We start from the raw sequence: 14,834 nt of genomic DNA, 5'->3' as shown, positions 1-14,834 counted from the left end.
TAATAAAACTATTGTTTACTTATTACTTTTACAGTTATAAGCTGCGCTCACCACTGTTGATTGCTCTAGGGATGTTGGATGTTGTTGCTATATACAGTGATGCTTTTACACAAATTCAGTTTCTAATTTCTAACTTTTTTTATTTGATTCAATTCCAATTTTGAACAACTGAGTATTAATATATCAGAATCTTTCATCAAGCTGAAAAAATACCCTTGCTTGTGTTTTTTGTGATCCACCTTATTCATTTCTCTACATTCCTTTGAAGAAACATGATTTATTCATTTTGTGGAGAAAAATAATGAAGATGACAAGGCATAAATAAATAAGGTACTCGGTACCAGGCTTATTGCAGGAGTCCCTTGCTGTATCTGGCAGGTGTTCACTTTCATGTATTACTAAGCAGATGAAGGCATTTACAGTATCTAGCTCAGACTTTGCCCATACACAAATACTGTATAGTGTTGACTTATTGGCTTCCGAGCCATCCTTACAGTCACATTACATCCATGTCAAAATAAAACAAGAGGATTCGGCGATCTTGATGAAATGTTTAGCATCTTTAACTTTGGAATCTGCTTTTGTTTTTTTGGTGGGGTTATCTTGTTGGCACGGGAGCTGTGGTGTGAAAGAAGGATGAGGGCCGCTGGACTCAAACTTGGAGCAGCATCAAGAGTCCCCAGTAGTGTCAAAAAGAACAGACGAGCATAATGAAGTCCTGGAGCAGCTCACCTGTGCCAGCCTCTGCTGGCTCTCGGCATCTCCGGGGGCAACCAGTGCCTGCTTGGCCTCGTGAATGAGCAGCGCAGAGCCCTCCATAACATCACGGGCAGAGTCCAGCATGGCGGCTGCGGCCTTGGGGTCTGTGGTGGACGCGGCGACGCCACGGGCCGCCTGCGCCAGTGTTTTCAGGGCCTGGGCCGTCTCCCTGGCTGCTATTCCTACACACAGGATCCGAGGTGAGAGAGAGGGCAGATGTGACAGACACCGGCTACAGTGAGGAATGTACCTCAAATGAATCATAGATCATTTGTAAATTTGGTCCAAGATGGTGTTTGGCTTGCAGGCAGGAATTACATTAATTCACAAATCAGTTGAACAGGAGAAAACAAGGAGATTATGACATGCTCCAGCCAACAGGACAGGGGCATCTGTCCTCAGGTGCTGTGCATGGTTCTCCATAGAACCATGCACAGCATTCTAATCAAAGATACTTTGAAAGGAAATTTAAAAAAAAAATCCAGTTATAAAAATAGAATGTGTCCTCAGATGTATCACTTTAAAGCAACTGTTTGAGATCAAGGGGAAATATTAACTGACATTTGCTGCCACGTATTGGGTAATTCGACTGGATAATTCAATCACGTGATTGCAAATGTAGCTCATTAAGTATAATAGGAATTGCCTACAGTGGATGTTGGTATCAATCACCAGTCTCGCTTAAGATGTGACACACAAACGGACTGGGGCGTTAACACGACCGCTGGTCCTTGCCAGAGGTAACAGTGTTACGACAGACGTTAGAACAGCACCAACCTGTGTAGTGTTCGTTTCCTTGTGCAGCACAGGTGAGGAGCTGAGCCATGGAGGATCCCACTGACTTGGAGGTGCTGCCCAGATCCTGAGCACACTTCTCCAACTGAAGAAGAGGCAAAGGTGAAAAATAAACCAGAAAATAAAAACATCAGGCCATGAAATCTACACACTCGGTTTCAGACAGGAGTTACAAGTAGACATTATCCTTTGTGTGGCTAGATTGAATTCAATTCAGCTGCTATTTTCCATGTACGTTTTGGACGGATTCATCTCGAGTTGAGCCCAATGAGTCTGAAGAGTCTCTTACCGTTTCTCCGGGTAGTGGCTTCAGTTGGTCATTGACAGCAGCCAGTTTGGCATCTTGCAGCTCACTCCTCAGGGTCTGGATGGCAGTGAGAGCAGAGTCGATCTCCATCGGGCCGCAAGCTTCATGAGCCTGGAGAATTAAACAAAGTAAGAAATCTTTTAATTGGCAAAAAGTTACGGCTTATGTTTTGTGCTTTGTAGCAGTAGTATCCTTTAAAATAAAAATATTTTGTTGAAAATATGTCAAACTACCATCACAAGTCAGTTGATGTGACTTGGTTCAGAGGTCTACGGGGAATGTAAAACCCTGTAGCACAGCAGTTTACACTTCAGTGCATTTAATGTGGACCAAGCAGTAAAACAAGAACGCTACCCAACAGCACTCTGTCACACTGTGGATTATATAGGCGACTCTATTTTAGCCCACGCCGTGCTTTTAATCATTAGGCTAATTGTCCATGATCCAGACAGAAACTGTTTCTCTCCAGAGCGATTAGGGGCGTGTTTGTTTCTACATGTACTGTAGTTTCCTGTGATTTTTTGTATGCATCGTGTGAGATTACACATTGCATCCGTGCTCTACCTTCTGTGCGGACGTCCTCAGCTCAGCCAGGCAGGTAGCCAGGTTCTTAGCACACTGACCCAGTTGCATGGCAGCAGCCTGATCCGTCACTGTGGGAACAGATGACTTGGCAGAGGTCACCATCTTACTGCCGGGCTGCAGAGGAAAAGATAGATATGGAAATTACCGACAAAACAGCATTACACACATCCCAATATGTTTTTTAAAAAAAACATATTTAAAAAACAACGAAGGAACAAAGGATAAATCATGTGGTGGATATTTCACCAGTATTTGTATTAGTGGAGCAATTACAGTTCCCCTGAGACATTAAACACATAATACCAACTGTCTGCTTCCACCAAAAAGAGGTTACAGGCCTATTTAAATTGCCCCCTCCCCCCCGCCCCACAAGACAGAAACACTATTTATACTTAGTTCCTAGCCTAGTTCCCGATATAAAGTTGAAGTTTGACTGTGAGTGTTTTGCACCTGTAAGAAGTTCTGACTGGCGATGATGAGGGCCAGTTGTGCACTGAGGTCCTCTGGTTTGGCCTGACTCCCACGCACTCCTTGGACGAGCTGTGGGATGTGGTCCGCCACTGCCTTCACACACAAAAACACACACATATGTACAGTATATACAGTATATGCGTATATGCAGGGGCTTCAATACAGTCATGATGGACTAAAGGCATCAAAATACAAATTCTCTATAACAGTGGTTCTGTAAATCAAGTAGGTGGGATGCACACAATATACAATGGCATTGAATACTAGTTGACTAACTAACAATAGGTATGGAAAAAAAGTGTTTCACTCATTGACGGCAAACCAGAAAACAAACAAACAGTACACGGCACCGATCCTCACCTTGCAGCTCTGCACCAGCTGCTGGTGAGCGGCAGTGTTCTTGTTGGATGCGGCAGCATTTTGAGCAGCAGCGATGGTCTGCGTGGCCGCGGCCGCAGCTTGTTTAGCAGCATTCTGAGGACACAGAAACACAAGATGAAACACAGTGTTTGTCCACTGACACACAATACTTCCAAATGCTGCAGCTCCGCTTTTGCGTCTGGAAGTTGAAGATTCTGCTTGTGGTATAAGGGAACCAAATTTACAGTATTTGGTTATTTAAAAAATCCGGCATTGTTTGCCACTTGACAATAGTATATTTCAATGTTTTTGACTGGAAATACCTAAATGTGTATATACTTTTTTTCATCAGTCTTTCTATACGCCTTAAGCAAATTGAATAAACAATAGAAACACTAATAAGGTAAAGTAGTCCAACATAAACATAGTTAATGAGCTGAATAATTTGGTCTCAACTGATATTGAGCCATGTGTCCAATAACCCTGAGGGAAAAAAAACCTTTTCAATTATTTTTGATGACAGATTTGACATATTTCGAGACCATTTAAAAGAATAAAACCAAACCTACATCTGTCTATATACCCTGACATTTAATGGTGAAGCGCACGCTGCAGTAATCAACTTCTAATCCTCGCTAATCTTTCCAAGTAATGGTGATGAAGTGTCCTGAATGTGGAAGTGAAGAGAGGGTGACATTTAGGATTGGGTTTGCTGTTAATGTCATGTTTTCTACTAAAGATTTGTAATTTTTTTTATGTTGCCGATTTCACTCCAAAGTGTCTAAAAGTGTAAGTAACAGACGTGTTTGTCAGCGCCACTGACCTCCAGCCTGTTGATCAGTTTCTTCTTAATGGCGTTCTGGGCAGCGGCGTTGGTGGCGACACGCAGACCCTCCGCTGCCTCCCTCAGTCTCTGCTGCTGGTCCTCGTTCTCTGGGTATGCCGCAGCCCCCTGAGAACACACGCACGGAATGGGGGGAGAGAGAGAGAGAGAGAGAGAGAGAGAGAGAGAGAGAGAGAGAGAGAGAGAGAGAGAGAGAGAGAGAGAGAGAGAGAGAGAGAGAGAGAGAGAGAGAGAGAGAGAGAGAGAGAGAGAGAGAGAGAGAGAGAGAGAGAGAGAGAGAGACACACACACACACACACACACACACACACACACACACACACACACACACACACACACACACACACACACACACACACACACACACACACACACACACACACACACACACACACACACACACACACACACACACACACATCATCAGACACTGTACAGGTGATAGATGACAGGTGAGCATTCTCTGACTTCTTCTTTCTTTCTACAATCTTTGCACTGCTTCTTTCTTAGAAAAGCATTAAAACGTTCCCTTGGTCACACTCACCACATCTCACACACACACCTACTGCAACGAGCAGCCGACATGTCCACTCAACTGAATCTATTCGATCAGCGTTCACAGATCTTTGAAAAATGAAGCAGACTTCATCACTGCTCTCACACTCGAGCCGCAGCTTCTCTTCACTCAAAACAATCACATCCCTGTTTGACGGCTAAATGTCAAGAGATGTTTATCCATATCGGCGCGCAGCTCTCGTTTGTTTTTCCCGCTTGTGTATCCAGCATCCCAAGTTAACTGCGTCCTGTGGAGACCAATTTCCTCGCAGGGCCTCCTCGTCTCCTGCTGTCGGAGAGACAGCTAAGCCCGCAGCAGTTAGGTTAATTAACTGGGAAGCCGGCAGCTTCACCTGCAGCCACAGAAAGACGTGGGTGGGTGTGCTGCTGACAGTCCAAGTCATTAATGTAATGTTAAACTGCACAGCTGCTGTGGGCAGCAGTCACATAAACAGATAAATCACTATCTACAATGGAAACTCACACAAGAAAGAGGTAATTTTGCTGTTAAGTAATTGCAGAGCTTTGAAAATCTTTTGTCAGTGACCAGCTTCACTTGTTTTTCTGACGTCATCTGTCTGCCGGCAACTGCTGACACGACTTCAATATAACAGCTAATTTGGATAATAAGTAAAAAGACGCCACATGCTAGAATTCACCGCAGGAATTATAGCCTTCAAAAACAGTTTTAGAGTGATATTTTACATTACATTAAATATATTATACCCTGACCGAAGGCTTAAAAAAAAACTGCACGATCTCAACTAGTCAGTTACCAAGGCAACAGCTGGCTGGGGTCTACTCCTCCACCGACACAGATAAATACACACCGGTGACGGTGATAAGTCTGGCATCAAACTCGACAAACCAGCTGGAGGGCATCGCTTCATTTTCACGGTGGAGAGCTTATTAATATCAGTGAGCGATTCTGTAGACGGATAACGAGACTAGTGAGGAGAGATGGCAGATAAAACAGTTTGGATAGAGGAAGATGGGATGTTGAGATGAAGAGCCGAGTCTGCCCTTCAGCAGTCTGGGAAGAAAGAGTTTGAGGTCTTCTTACGCTTAATTGTGTTGCGCTGAGAAGTTGAGTTGGATGAAGAAATGGACGGTAAGTGTAAAAACTGTCCCTCAGTTAAAAATGCCTCAGATTGGCTTTCTGTTGAAAAAAGTCCATGATGTAAATGTAAGGAATCGCAAGAATAGGTTTAATGTTTCACCTTTGCTGCCTCCACCATCCGCGCAGTGGCGTCAGCCAACAGTTTAGCAGCTGCCAGCAACTTTTTGGAATTGTCAACATCCACCTCGGCCTCGGCGTCCGACCTCATGGCGTTCACCAGATCCGACGTGGCCTGAGCCAAGACCCGAGCCTGGCGGACCATCTCTCCTGGGAGGAGACACGGTTGGACGAGAGACGACAGACGGTAAAGAGAACATTATCGCCAAGACAACGAGACAAGAGCATTGTCAGTGACTGATGGGATTTTTTTTTATATGATAAACTTGTTTAACTATCTTCTAATGTGAACAATTCAAATTAAATAATAATTCATGTGAATGAATCAGCTGATCTGCCAAAACGATTGACTTCTCGTTTAATTTTTTTGTATCCGAACGTCGGGTGTGACGTCCCTTGACATTATCTGACACCACTTCAATGGTGGTATTCTCCTTCTGGCCGCATGTGTTCAGGCCTCAGCAGAGCAAACTGCCATTCTACTTGTCCATCAATCCGATCGGTCCATCTGAGCCGACCGCTGCAAGGCTCTCTGTGCACCCTTTCGATCTGTGTCTTTTTTTGGTTTTTTTTTGCTGTCAGGCTTGTTAACATCACTGTCAATTTTTTACTCCGTTGCTCCCGCAGGGCTGACAGCCGTCCACTCAAACCCACCATCATGCCAGTCTCTCTGAGGGGAGGACGGGATGAGGCAAGTACAGACACACAGTAGGTCTCAGAAACCAAAAGCTTTGGAGCTGTGGCAGGTAATTGCATATGAATGAGTTCCTTTCTGTCATATTTCACATCTATTTTTTTTTTTTAATTTAGCTGGGGCTGGTAAAAACTCCAAGATTGTTTGTGATGACAAAATTATTTCTGGCAAAGTTATTCTGCAAAGATTAAAATAATATTTTATATAAAAGGAAAGTTGTGGACTTATTTACCTTGTCATCCCTACATCCACATGGCTAATGACCCTTCAACTAACTGGCTCCAGGCTGTGCTTTCTCTTATGACCGCTTAACTTGCAAGTGCCTTTATAAATAAAAAGTATTATAACTTAAATGGCAATTAATTAACATGATTCTTGATAGCAAGTGGTGTACATACTGTAATAACTTTATCAAACACCCCAAATATATTTCAGTCTTTCCCCCTGTATTTCTCAACAGTAATCGTGCTGTAAAAGTCTCGGTGGATGGATGTGGATGAGGATGAGCTTCCTCCCCCCCGCATCACCTTTTTGTCCTCCCGAGCTTGGATCCTCTTTTGGACTCACCCGCGTCTCCCATGGAGCAGAAGATGCTCTCGGTGACCGTCATGATGGTGTCCGTGGCCTGGTCGTAGCGCCCGATCGGCTCTCCCCTCGAGGTGTACTGGCGGACGTGCTGCAGGAGATCCCCCAGGGCCTGACTCACCACGCTGGCTGCCGCGCTCACCTTCAACGCATGAGGTGCACATCATCAACATTAGTGCTGCGTTTCTTTAAACCGCATTAGTCCCCCACTTCTTATTCCAGCCGACTGGGAAGAGGCAACGCTGGACTCATTATCTTCATTGCCTCCTAAGCCCGGTGTCAGTACACAAACAGAACGCCCTCCATAACAAAAGCGCTGCAGTGGTTTTGAATGAAAAAAAAAAAAAGAGTCTGAATCAGTCTTATCATTTTTATACAAACTAATTTGACACTTAGTGATAATTACTGGGCTGAAACAAAAGAAAAAAAGATATAAAAACAAATACATGGGAAAACTAGAGGAAAGTGCACTGATGCTTCACACATTCATGGGGCTGACCTGTTTAAGGAGCTCGCCATCTTCCGTGGCTGAGAGACAGGCCTGGACGCAGCTTTCCACTGAGCGATCCACCAGCTTGCCCGCTTCAATTAACTGCTCCTGGCAAACTGGGGAACTGATGGTGGGACTCACCACCTACAACCGGAGAGGAGGGGGGAGAGAGATTTATCTCCACCGCGATAAAGGGAAAACACAGCAACAGATAAATTACGCCTAGAGTAAACTACATTCAATTTACCAGAGGTAACAGGAAAATAGACGGCGGACGGAATTCACTTGGGTATAAACACGGTGCTACTTTTCTTCTCGTCATTAAATCGCATTTCACAGAGAACCGGGGGAAACACATAGAGACGAGAGAAAGAAAGAAAGAGGGATTCGGATACTTCAAAGCACACGGCTTTGAAGAGAGGGGAGGATTTGTTAAGCAAATGGCAATATGCAGTCTGGGAGCCAGGAGAGCATTTAAACGAATTAGAGGCACATTGGTTGTACAACTCTGGGTGCACAAATACAGTGAGGGCACGGCGTATGTATAACAGTGCCTTGCTGCCTTCTGATATAGCTGCAGAAACCATGTAGGTTATTAAAACATTTGAGTACATAAGTCTCTCTTTTTCTAATTTGCCAAACCTCGCTGCACAGTCTCCGTATGAGAGAAGATGAAACGGCACTTGGAAAATTATTTTCGTGTCCTCGACCAAAAGAGGACGCGTGAAATCTCCTCACACCACTGTGTAATCTTCAAACCAAAGAGTCACATGATAAATGGGAAACATTACACCGCTTCTGCATCACTTCCAAGTATTAGCATAACATCAACTGAAATTACTTCTTTAGGAATCGAGTGCATATAATACAAATACTGTCACCATGTGAGCGATTTAGAACATTAAGTGTCGAATTGGGTTATGTGGGGCGGGTTTATTCATAACACGTCAAATGCGCAGTACCTTGGCACAGGCCACGAGCTGGGAGGTGGACAGGGCGCACTGGGTGGCGGCGGCGATGACGCGGTTCTGCAGCACCGTGTCCTCCGCAACCTGGGCCACGTTCTTGGCCTTGAGCACCAGCATCGCTGCAGCGTTGGCCACTGCTTTGGCCAGATTCATCAGGATGTCCTGCACAACACGTGTGGCGGAGAAGGAAGACAACAGAACCAATCATCAGTGACTTCAAACCTGGAGGGTCTTTAACCTTTGACAGTTTTAGTTCATTCTCAGAAATATTGTGGCACTGACATGCGGGTATTGCAGATAGAGGTCAAACTATCATTCAAGACTACAGGATTATGTCTGTAGTTGTGTGTAGACAAGGGACATATAGACATTTCATAGATATGTGACGTATTCAGCCACTGAGGGAAAATACTGAAACACACTCCAGTGTGTGTTAATGTGATCTCTGTATGCCCTTGACTCACACAGGAACAATAATGATTCAGCCAAGGAAAGAGTTACAAGAAAAACACAAGCTTAACAGCCAGAATAACATTCAATTCAGTCAAAATCATCTTGTTCAGATATGAAAAAAGTTATATTAAATACACATTTCCTCAAAATCCCCCTGGTTACAATGTGCTCTTGATTAACGGTGTGGCAGTGTTTTTCTCTGAATGCAGTGCTGATGACAAATGGGCCGGGGAGCAGCGTTACCTGGAACCTTTCGTCCGTCTCACTCTCTCCAATGTGGCGCAGGAGGTCTCCGCTGGCCTGGCCGATGCTGCCTGCCGCTGTCAGCACTGTCTGCCTGGGCTGTGAACACACAAACACACACACAAAAAAACATCAAAATGTAATTGCTGCTTTTGTGCTATTCAGTCGCCTGGTTGGAAACTGCATCATCCTGTATTTTGAGACAACGCTGTTGTGCTGTGATGAAAGGTCTGTGTTTTTACAATCTGTCTCCGAGGGCTTTTTTTAGTGAACTAAATCTAAATCTGTCAGCCAGTGTGTTGTTAAAATAATGTTTAAGTGGACAGAAATCATAGTGAGTTTTGTCTGGCTTGTTAGTTATTTCAGCAGAAATTCGTTGGTCAAATTGCTACACCAAGATTCAGTGGCCTCCGTCTCTTTTTCTTACTAACCTGCAGGCCACACGTTTTATTTTAGACAACCTGCATGTATAATCCACCGGTGCGATAATCGTCGAGAAACCTGCGCATTATGAGCATCACTCGCACAACACTTAACATACATCAACTTCTGGAGGATTCTTGCGCAACTAAACAAAAACAAACTCCCAATAGGCCTCGGTGAGAACATTACAGTGCTGCAGCCCAAGTAGATGCACACTACATCATCAATCTTTGCAGTATTTTGTAACTACAGTAGCTCTGTCTCCACGAAGACGAGTGTGCCAATCAGCCTCAGCCTGAGCTCTTTATTCAGACGGACCAGAACAATTCAGTTAGGCGGAGCCGGCCAGCAGCAGAGCACGTTGATATAATGAGGTGTAATTTGGAGGAACAGGAGAGATGCTGCTGCCTTATTGAGAGACGATGCATCGTCTCAGGGCAGAGCTGCTCTTGTGGAAAATGTAATCAACTTTTTAGGCTGTCACTTTGGATGGAACAAAACATCGGGTAGACGATGTGTAGCAGCACACCCACAATCTGGCATTTCCACTAACACAAATGGTGAAAAGTTCTGCTTGCTGCACTGGCTGAAATCCAGAGTCAGGCTGGAGTAACATGTTCTTATCTTATCTTTCCCCCCCTCCCACATTTTTGTTTCCACATTAACAGTATGTCCTTCATCCTATATTTGCCATGCTCCACATTATGTCAGACAAAAGGTAGATAGACTGAGGGAAAGGCAGGAAAGAAAAGTTCAGTTTTCAGGAGCAAAAAAAGAGAAATAGATACAATACTGAAATAATCTGTATGATAATGTTTTGACGAGGCTCTTTTTTCCATTATCTCAGGGTTTTAGGTTCCTTTGCTCACCTCTCCAGAGGCCGGCTCCACGGCCACCAGCAGGTCAGACACGGCCCCCGCCAGCGTCCGAGCAGCCTTCATCAGGTCGCTTCCTCCTCCCACGTCGTCCTCCATCAGCGCAGCCAGCAGCTTCACACCCTTCGACATCTCAGTCAGGTTGGAGGAGATGGTGGTGATGGCGCAGCCCACGGCTGTGTAGTCTGTGTCGGTGGGATCGCCTGAGTATGGGGAGAAAGGACCGAATAAAGAAAGGACCGAATGCCCCAAAATACAATCACATCCTGCTGAGGTCATGCGAGTGTCACTGACCAGCGGTGAGGTTGACCACGGACGCTGTTCCTGCGGTGATGGCGTCAACCTGCGAGTGGATCTCGTGTTTTGATTCGTCCATCTTGTTCTGGATCCACATCTTGGAAGCCTTGGAAGTAGAACACGTAACAAATGATTACACGGCATGACATGGTTCTTAATTTATGTTATGGCCGCCATCACGAATGGATGCATGACTTTAAGATGAGATATTACTGTGTGGACAGTACAAGAGTGTGACGGTTTCATGTAGAGTGAACACGTGCGGTGTGAAGTACCATGTCTTGTCCCAGTGGCGGCAGATTGTCGACCTCTCCCAGGTCAATCTGGGCTTTCTGCACAGCTTGCATACTGGTGTTGATGGTTCCCATCAGAGCCTGCTGTGCTGAGCTCTACAACACACAGGAGAACACACAGAATGGAGGAATTGTTTTTTTAAAGAATCTCAGCAAAGAGAAGAAAAGTCAATCGATTTCATTTGTGGAAACAAGCCATAAGACAGGATAAAAACAACATGCATAGTGGATAACTGTGATCCTCTGGTATCACATGAAATAAACATTAACTTTGAGGGGAATTTATCAATGAATGGGGAAATAAAATAAAAAGTCTTGGGTCTTACTAGTGGTGGCATGTGTCCACGGTGCATCTGACCCATAGTGATCTGCTGTTGGGGAGATGGCATGGTGCCCATGCTGAGTGACTCGGTGCCGATGGAGCCCGAGCGGATCACCCCCGGCAGCGCCACGGAGCCGTGCTCCACCCGGCCCACGCGGTTAAACTGCTGCTGGAGGATGGTGGACCTGCGGGCACACCGTCGGACGCACGGTTAAAACTGTCTCTGTGAACGTTGAACTGTCAATGGTTATGTAGTGTGGTGCAAACGGCAGTACTGACCAGGTCTACAAAAGGAACATGATATACACTACATAAACACATATCAGCCAAATGGCATATTGACAACTCAACAACAACAAACAGCTGTGTCGTGCACATTTCTATTAAAGACAAGAAAATAAAGAGGGAAACCGTCACAACGACAAAAAGAGCATGTTTCTGCTTGTTGGCTGTGTGAGTTAGTGTTTTAACGGGAGATATTTAACACTAAGCAGTGTGGTTGTGTGAATTTGTGACAGTGGGCCACTAAAACGCGCGCACACACACACACACACACACACACACACACACACACACACACACACACTGCTGAGTCTTCCCACTGTGCACTTCTGTGTGAAGACAAAGCTTTGTTGTGTTTTCTCCTCAGATGAGGCCTTCCAGAGTTTGGCTTGCCTTGTGTTTGCAGAATTAAAGACTTTTGCCTGAGCCCTGCGCACAAGGCCGAGATAAAAGCAAAAGGAAAACATTTGAAAATAAAGAATTTGAACGGAGGAGAGCAATATCAATTGAGCCTAGACAAGAAAACGGGCTTCAGTCGCACACTGAGAATCCGCTGTGGATAAATGAGCTAGTGCACAGGAAATGTCCGGACAGGGCCTGCGCTCGACCGGTGCGGCAAAATGTCCTCACACAATGATTATCTTTCAGGATAAAGTCGAGCTGAGGAAGTGCTCGTGTGATGAAACGAGTCCCTGGAAGATGGATGTGTGAGCCGCGGTCGAGGGCGTTGGTGAGAAGGAAATTGAAACAGGACTCAGATATTGTGTTTGCAGTGACTTTGTGCTGCTGCTGCTGCTGGTGGAAGAACCATCAACACCGCTGCAGATTTGACTGGACCAAAGCACAGTGAAGCACCACAGGGATCATAGAAGAATTAATCTATAGAGCTACAAGTTTCATGTCTAGGGGCTTTATTCCCACATGCCAACAAGGAGAAAGCTTTGCAAAAGCTTTTGTGTGTTTTTTCTACAACGTTTTTAACGTCTGTGTCGGTGACAAGACGCCCCGCTGCTAACGCGGCTAAGAGAATAACGACGCTCGTGAATTAAATAAAATAAATTACATACTTTTTCGGGGATACGGATTCTTCGAGCATGGTCGACTCCTCGTCGCCTTCCAATCCAAAGCGGTCTTTGCTTTGCTTCTGCGGGAGAGAGAGAAACACACCAAATTGTCTGTTTAGAAAGGAGCCAAGAGAGATTTTTAGAGAAGCCTCCCTCCCCTTAGTCTTTGCTGCGCGTCAGATTTCAGACACGTTCACACCAACATTTTTTTTTTAAATACAGAAGTGAGACTCTAATGTGATGCATGCAGTGTAAGTACTAAATGCTAATAAGCTTGCACTACTTCAACTCATGACTTACGTAATTTGAAATGAATCATTTTAACAATGATTCATTTCAAATTATTTAACAAGCCCTAATTCTTCTGATGGCGGTAGTTAATTATAATTGGGTTAATGTTAAAAGGTCAGCTGATTGCTCTCAGCCGGATGATGACTTGCAGGATACAGAAACCTGTGCCAGAGCCTTCTTTTTTATTTAACTCGAGCTGCGTGACACGTAGCCCGAGCACATCACAAATCAGCAGACCTGACACGTGATCTGCCACAGAAGGAGATCGATTCGTCACAGTTCATCCGAGTCTCCAGAGATAAATGTCTCACCTTTTTGAGGATGATATCGATGTAACCGGCAATGAGCTGGGAGATCTGCTCCCCTTCAGTGGTCTGCACCGAGTAGTAGCTCTCCTGGTACTCCCCAAAGTCCTACACACACACACACAAACCCAAGCACACACACACGCACACACACACGGAGGATTAGTGTGAAGCCATGGGCCCAGCTAGTTTCAGATGATTACTCCATGTTGTGTTGGGGGACATCATGCTGCTGCAACACAGTCATACAGATGACCAGCTTCTGAGAACCATCTCAGAAATCAAACAGATCACTCTGCCATGTTTTCTAGTGATATAAATGTAACGTACATCCCGTATACAAGAGAAAACCGAGAGACATGAGGAGGACTGTGCCCGCCATCATCATCCCCCGCCACCTGCCGACTGATCAAAAACTGCTTCTCGGGAAAACGTACAACTGCCTCAACGTGTGAAAGACGAATCGCACTTCAAATTCTGGAAAGCACTCGAGGGCCATGTTAATTTGATGGAGACAGCGAGACGACCAGGTCCGCGAGATTAAATCCATGTCGTTCCATCGGCTGGCTGCTGACACGAAGGTGGGATATTGACAAGAGAGTCTGTTCAATAACTGACGAGCACGAGATAGTGAAAGGACTGAGCACTACAGTGATTGTTCAGCCACTGAAGGAACGGTTGGGCTTTACAGTGAGTCTTTCTTTACTGACAGTTTGGACAATGTGGGCTGATAAAATACAGGATAAAATGATTTGCGCATGTGTGTGTGTGTGTGTGTGTGTGTGTGTGTGGTGTGTGTGTGTGTGTGTGTCGTGATTTCGGCGCTGCAGCACTGACACAGCTGGGTGTTACCTCATCATGAATAAATTATCGTGTTTGTCTCGTGTCAAAAGAAATGAATTTATGAGCAGGTAATATTTTCTGGTCTGTATTAACATCTGAGCGTGCAAATCATAGGCGCACCATATTGAGGTGTGTGTGTGTGTGTGTGTGTGTGTGTGTGTCGTACCAGGGTGAAGCTCTTGGGCGACGCCGCCCACCTCTTCACAGTGGTAAGTGGCCACTCCTGAACCACATCTTTGCTCTTCTCCTCCACTCTCATCACAGACTCTTTGGTGATCCCCAGGAGCCGCGGCACCAGCTTGTTCTTGCTCTTCATCTTTTCCTGCAAAACACACACATATACGAGGACGTTACATTGACTCGTCCAGTATGTTTTTCCTGGGGACTGCCACCTAAACCAAACCCTTACCCTAACTTTAAAACATGTCGTCACCTTAAAGTTCCTCTTTGTCCCCAAATAGAAGACAAATCCCGGTAATGTTGGTTGGTAAAC

General features: G+C 45.1%; 1 protein-coding gene across 4 annotated transcripts in view; it reads right to left on the bottom strand.

Annotated features, from left to right (window-relative positions):
- tln2a (talin 2a) overlaps positions 1-14,834 on the bottom strand; it is a 76,928-nt gene that overhangs the window by 21,390 nt on the left and 40,704 nt on the right. For all 4 annotated transcript variants that reach the window (XM_047331617.1, XM_047331615.1, XM_035628636.2 and 1 more), the window contains 19 exons: positions 14,508-14,663; positions 13,505-13,606; positions 12,906-12,982; positions 11,561-11,741; positions 11,217-11,330; positions 10,939-11,047; positions 10,639-10,847; positions 9,347-9,445; positions 8,645-8,812; positions 7,692-7,826; positions 7,175-7,334; positions 5,897-6,063; positions 4,101-4,229; positions 3,278-3,391; positions 2,897-3,010; positions 2,426-2,560; positions 1,844-1,972; positions 1,537-1,639; positions 733-941 (listed from right to left, as the gene is read on the bottom strand). In XM_047331617.1, the coding sequence (XP_047187573.1) occupies positions 733-941; positions 1,537-1,639; positions 1,844-1,972; positions 2,426-2,560; positions 2,897-3,010; positions 3,278-3,391; positions 4,101-4,229; positions 5,897-6,063; positions 7,175-7,334; positions 7,692-7,826; positions 8,645-8,812; positions 9,347-9,445; positions 10,639-10,847; positions 10,939-11,047; positions 11,217-11,330; positions 11,561-11,741; positions 12,906-12,982; positions 13,505-13,606; positions 14,508-14,663 (2,610 nt within the window). The remainder of the gene's footprint in view (positions 1-732; positions 942-1,536; positions 1,640-1,843; positions 1,973-2,425; positions 2,561-2,896; positions 3,011-3,277; positions 3,392-4,100; positions 4,230-5,896; positions 6,064-7,174; positions 7,335-7,691; positions 7,827-8,644; positions 8,813-9,346; positions 9,446-10,638; positions 10,848-10,938; positions 11,048-11,216; positions 11,331-11,560; positions 11,742-12,905; positions 12,983-13,504; positions 13,607-14,507; positions 14,664-14,834) is intronic.

The sequence above is a fragment of the Scophthalmus maximus genome, chromosome 4 (assembly GCF_022379125.1).
Source record: "Scophthalmus maximus strain ysfricsl-2021 chromosome 4, ASM2237912v1, whole genome shotgun sequence".
Classification (NCBI taxonomy): Eukaryota; Metazoa; Chordata; class Actinopteri; order Pleuronectiformes; family Scophthalmidae; genus Scophthalmus; species Scophthalmus maximus.
The sequence above is the reverse complement of the archived record's forward strand: the minus strand, read 5'-3'. Positions and strand labels throughout refer to the sequence as shown.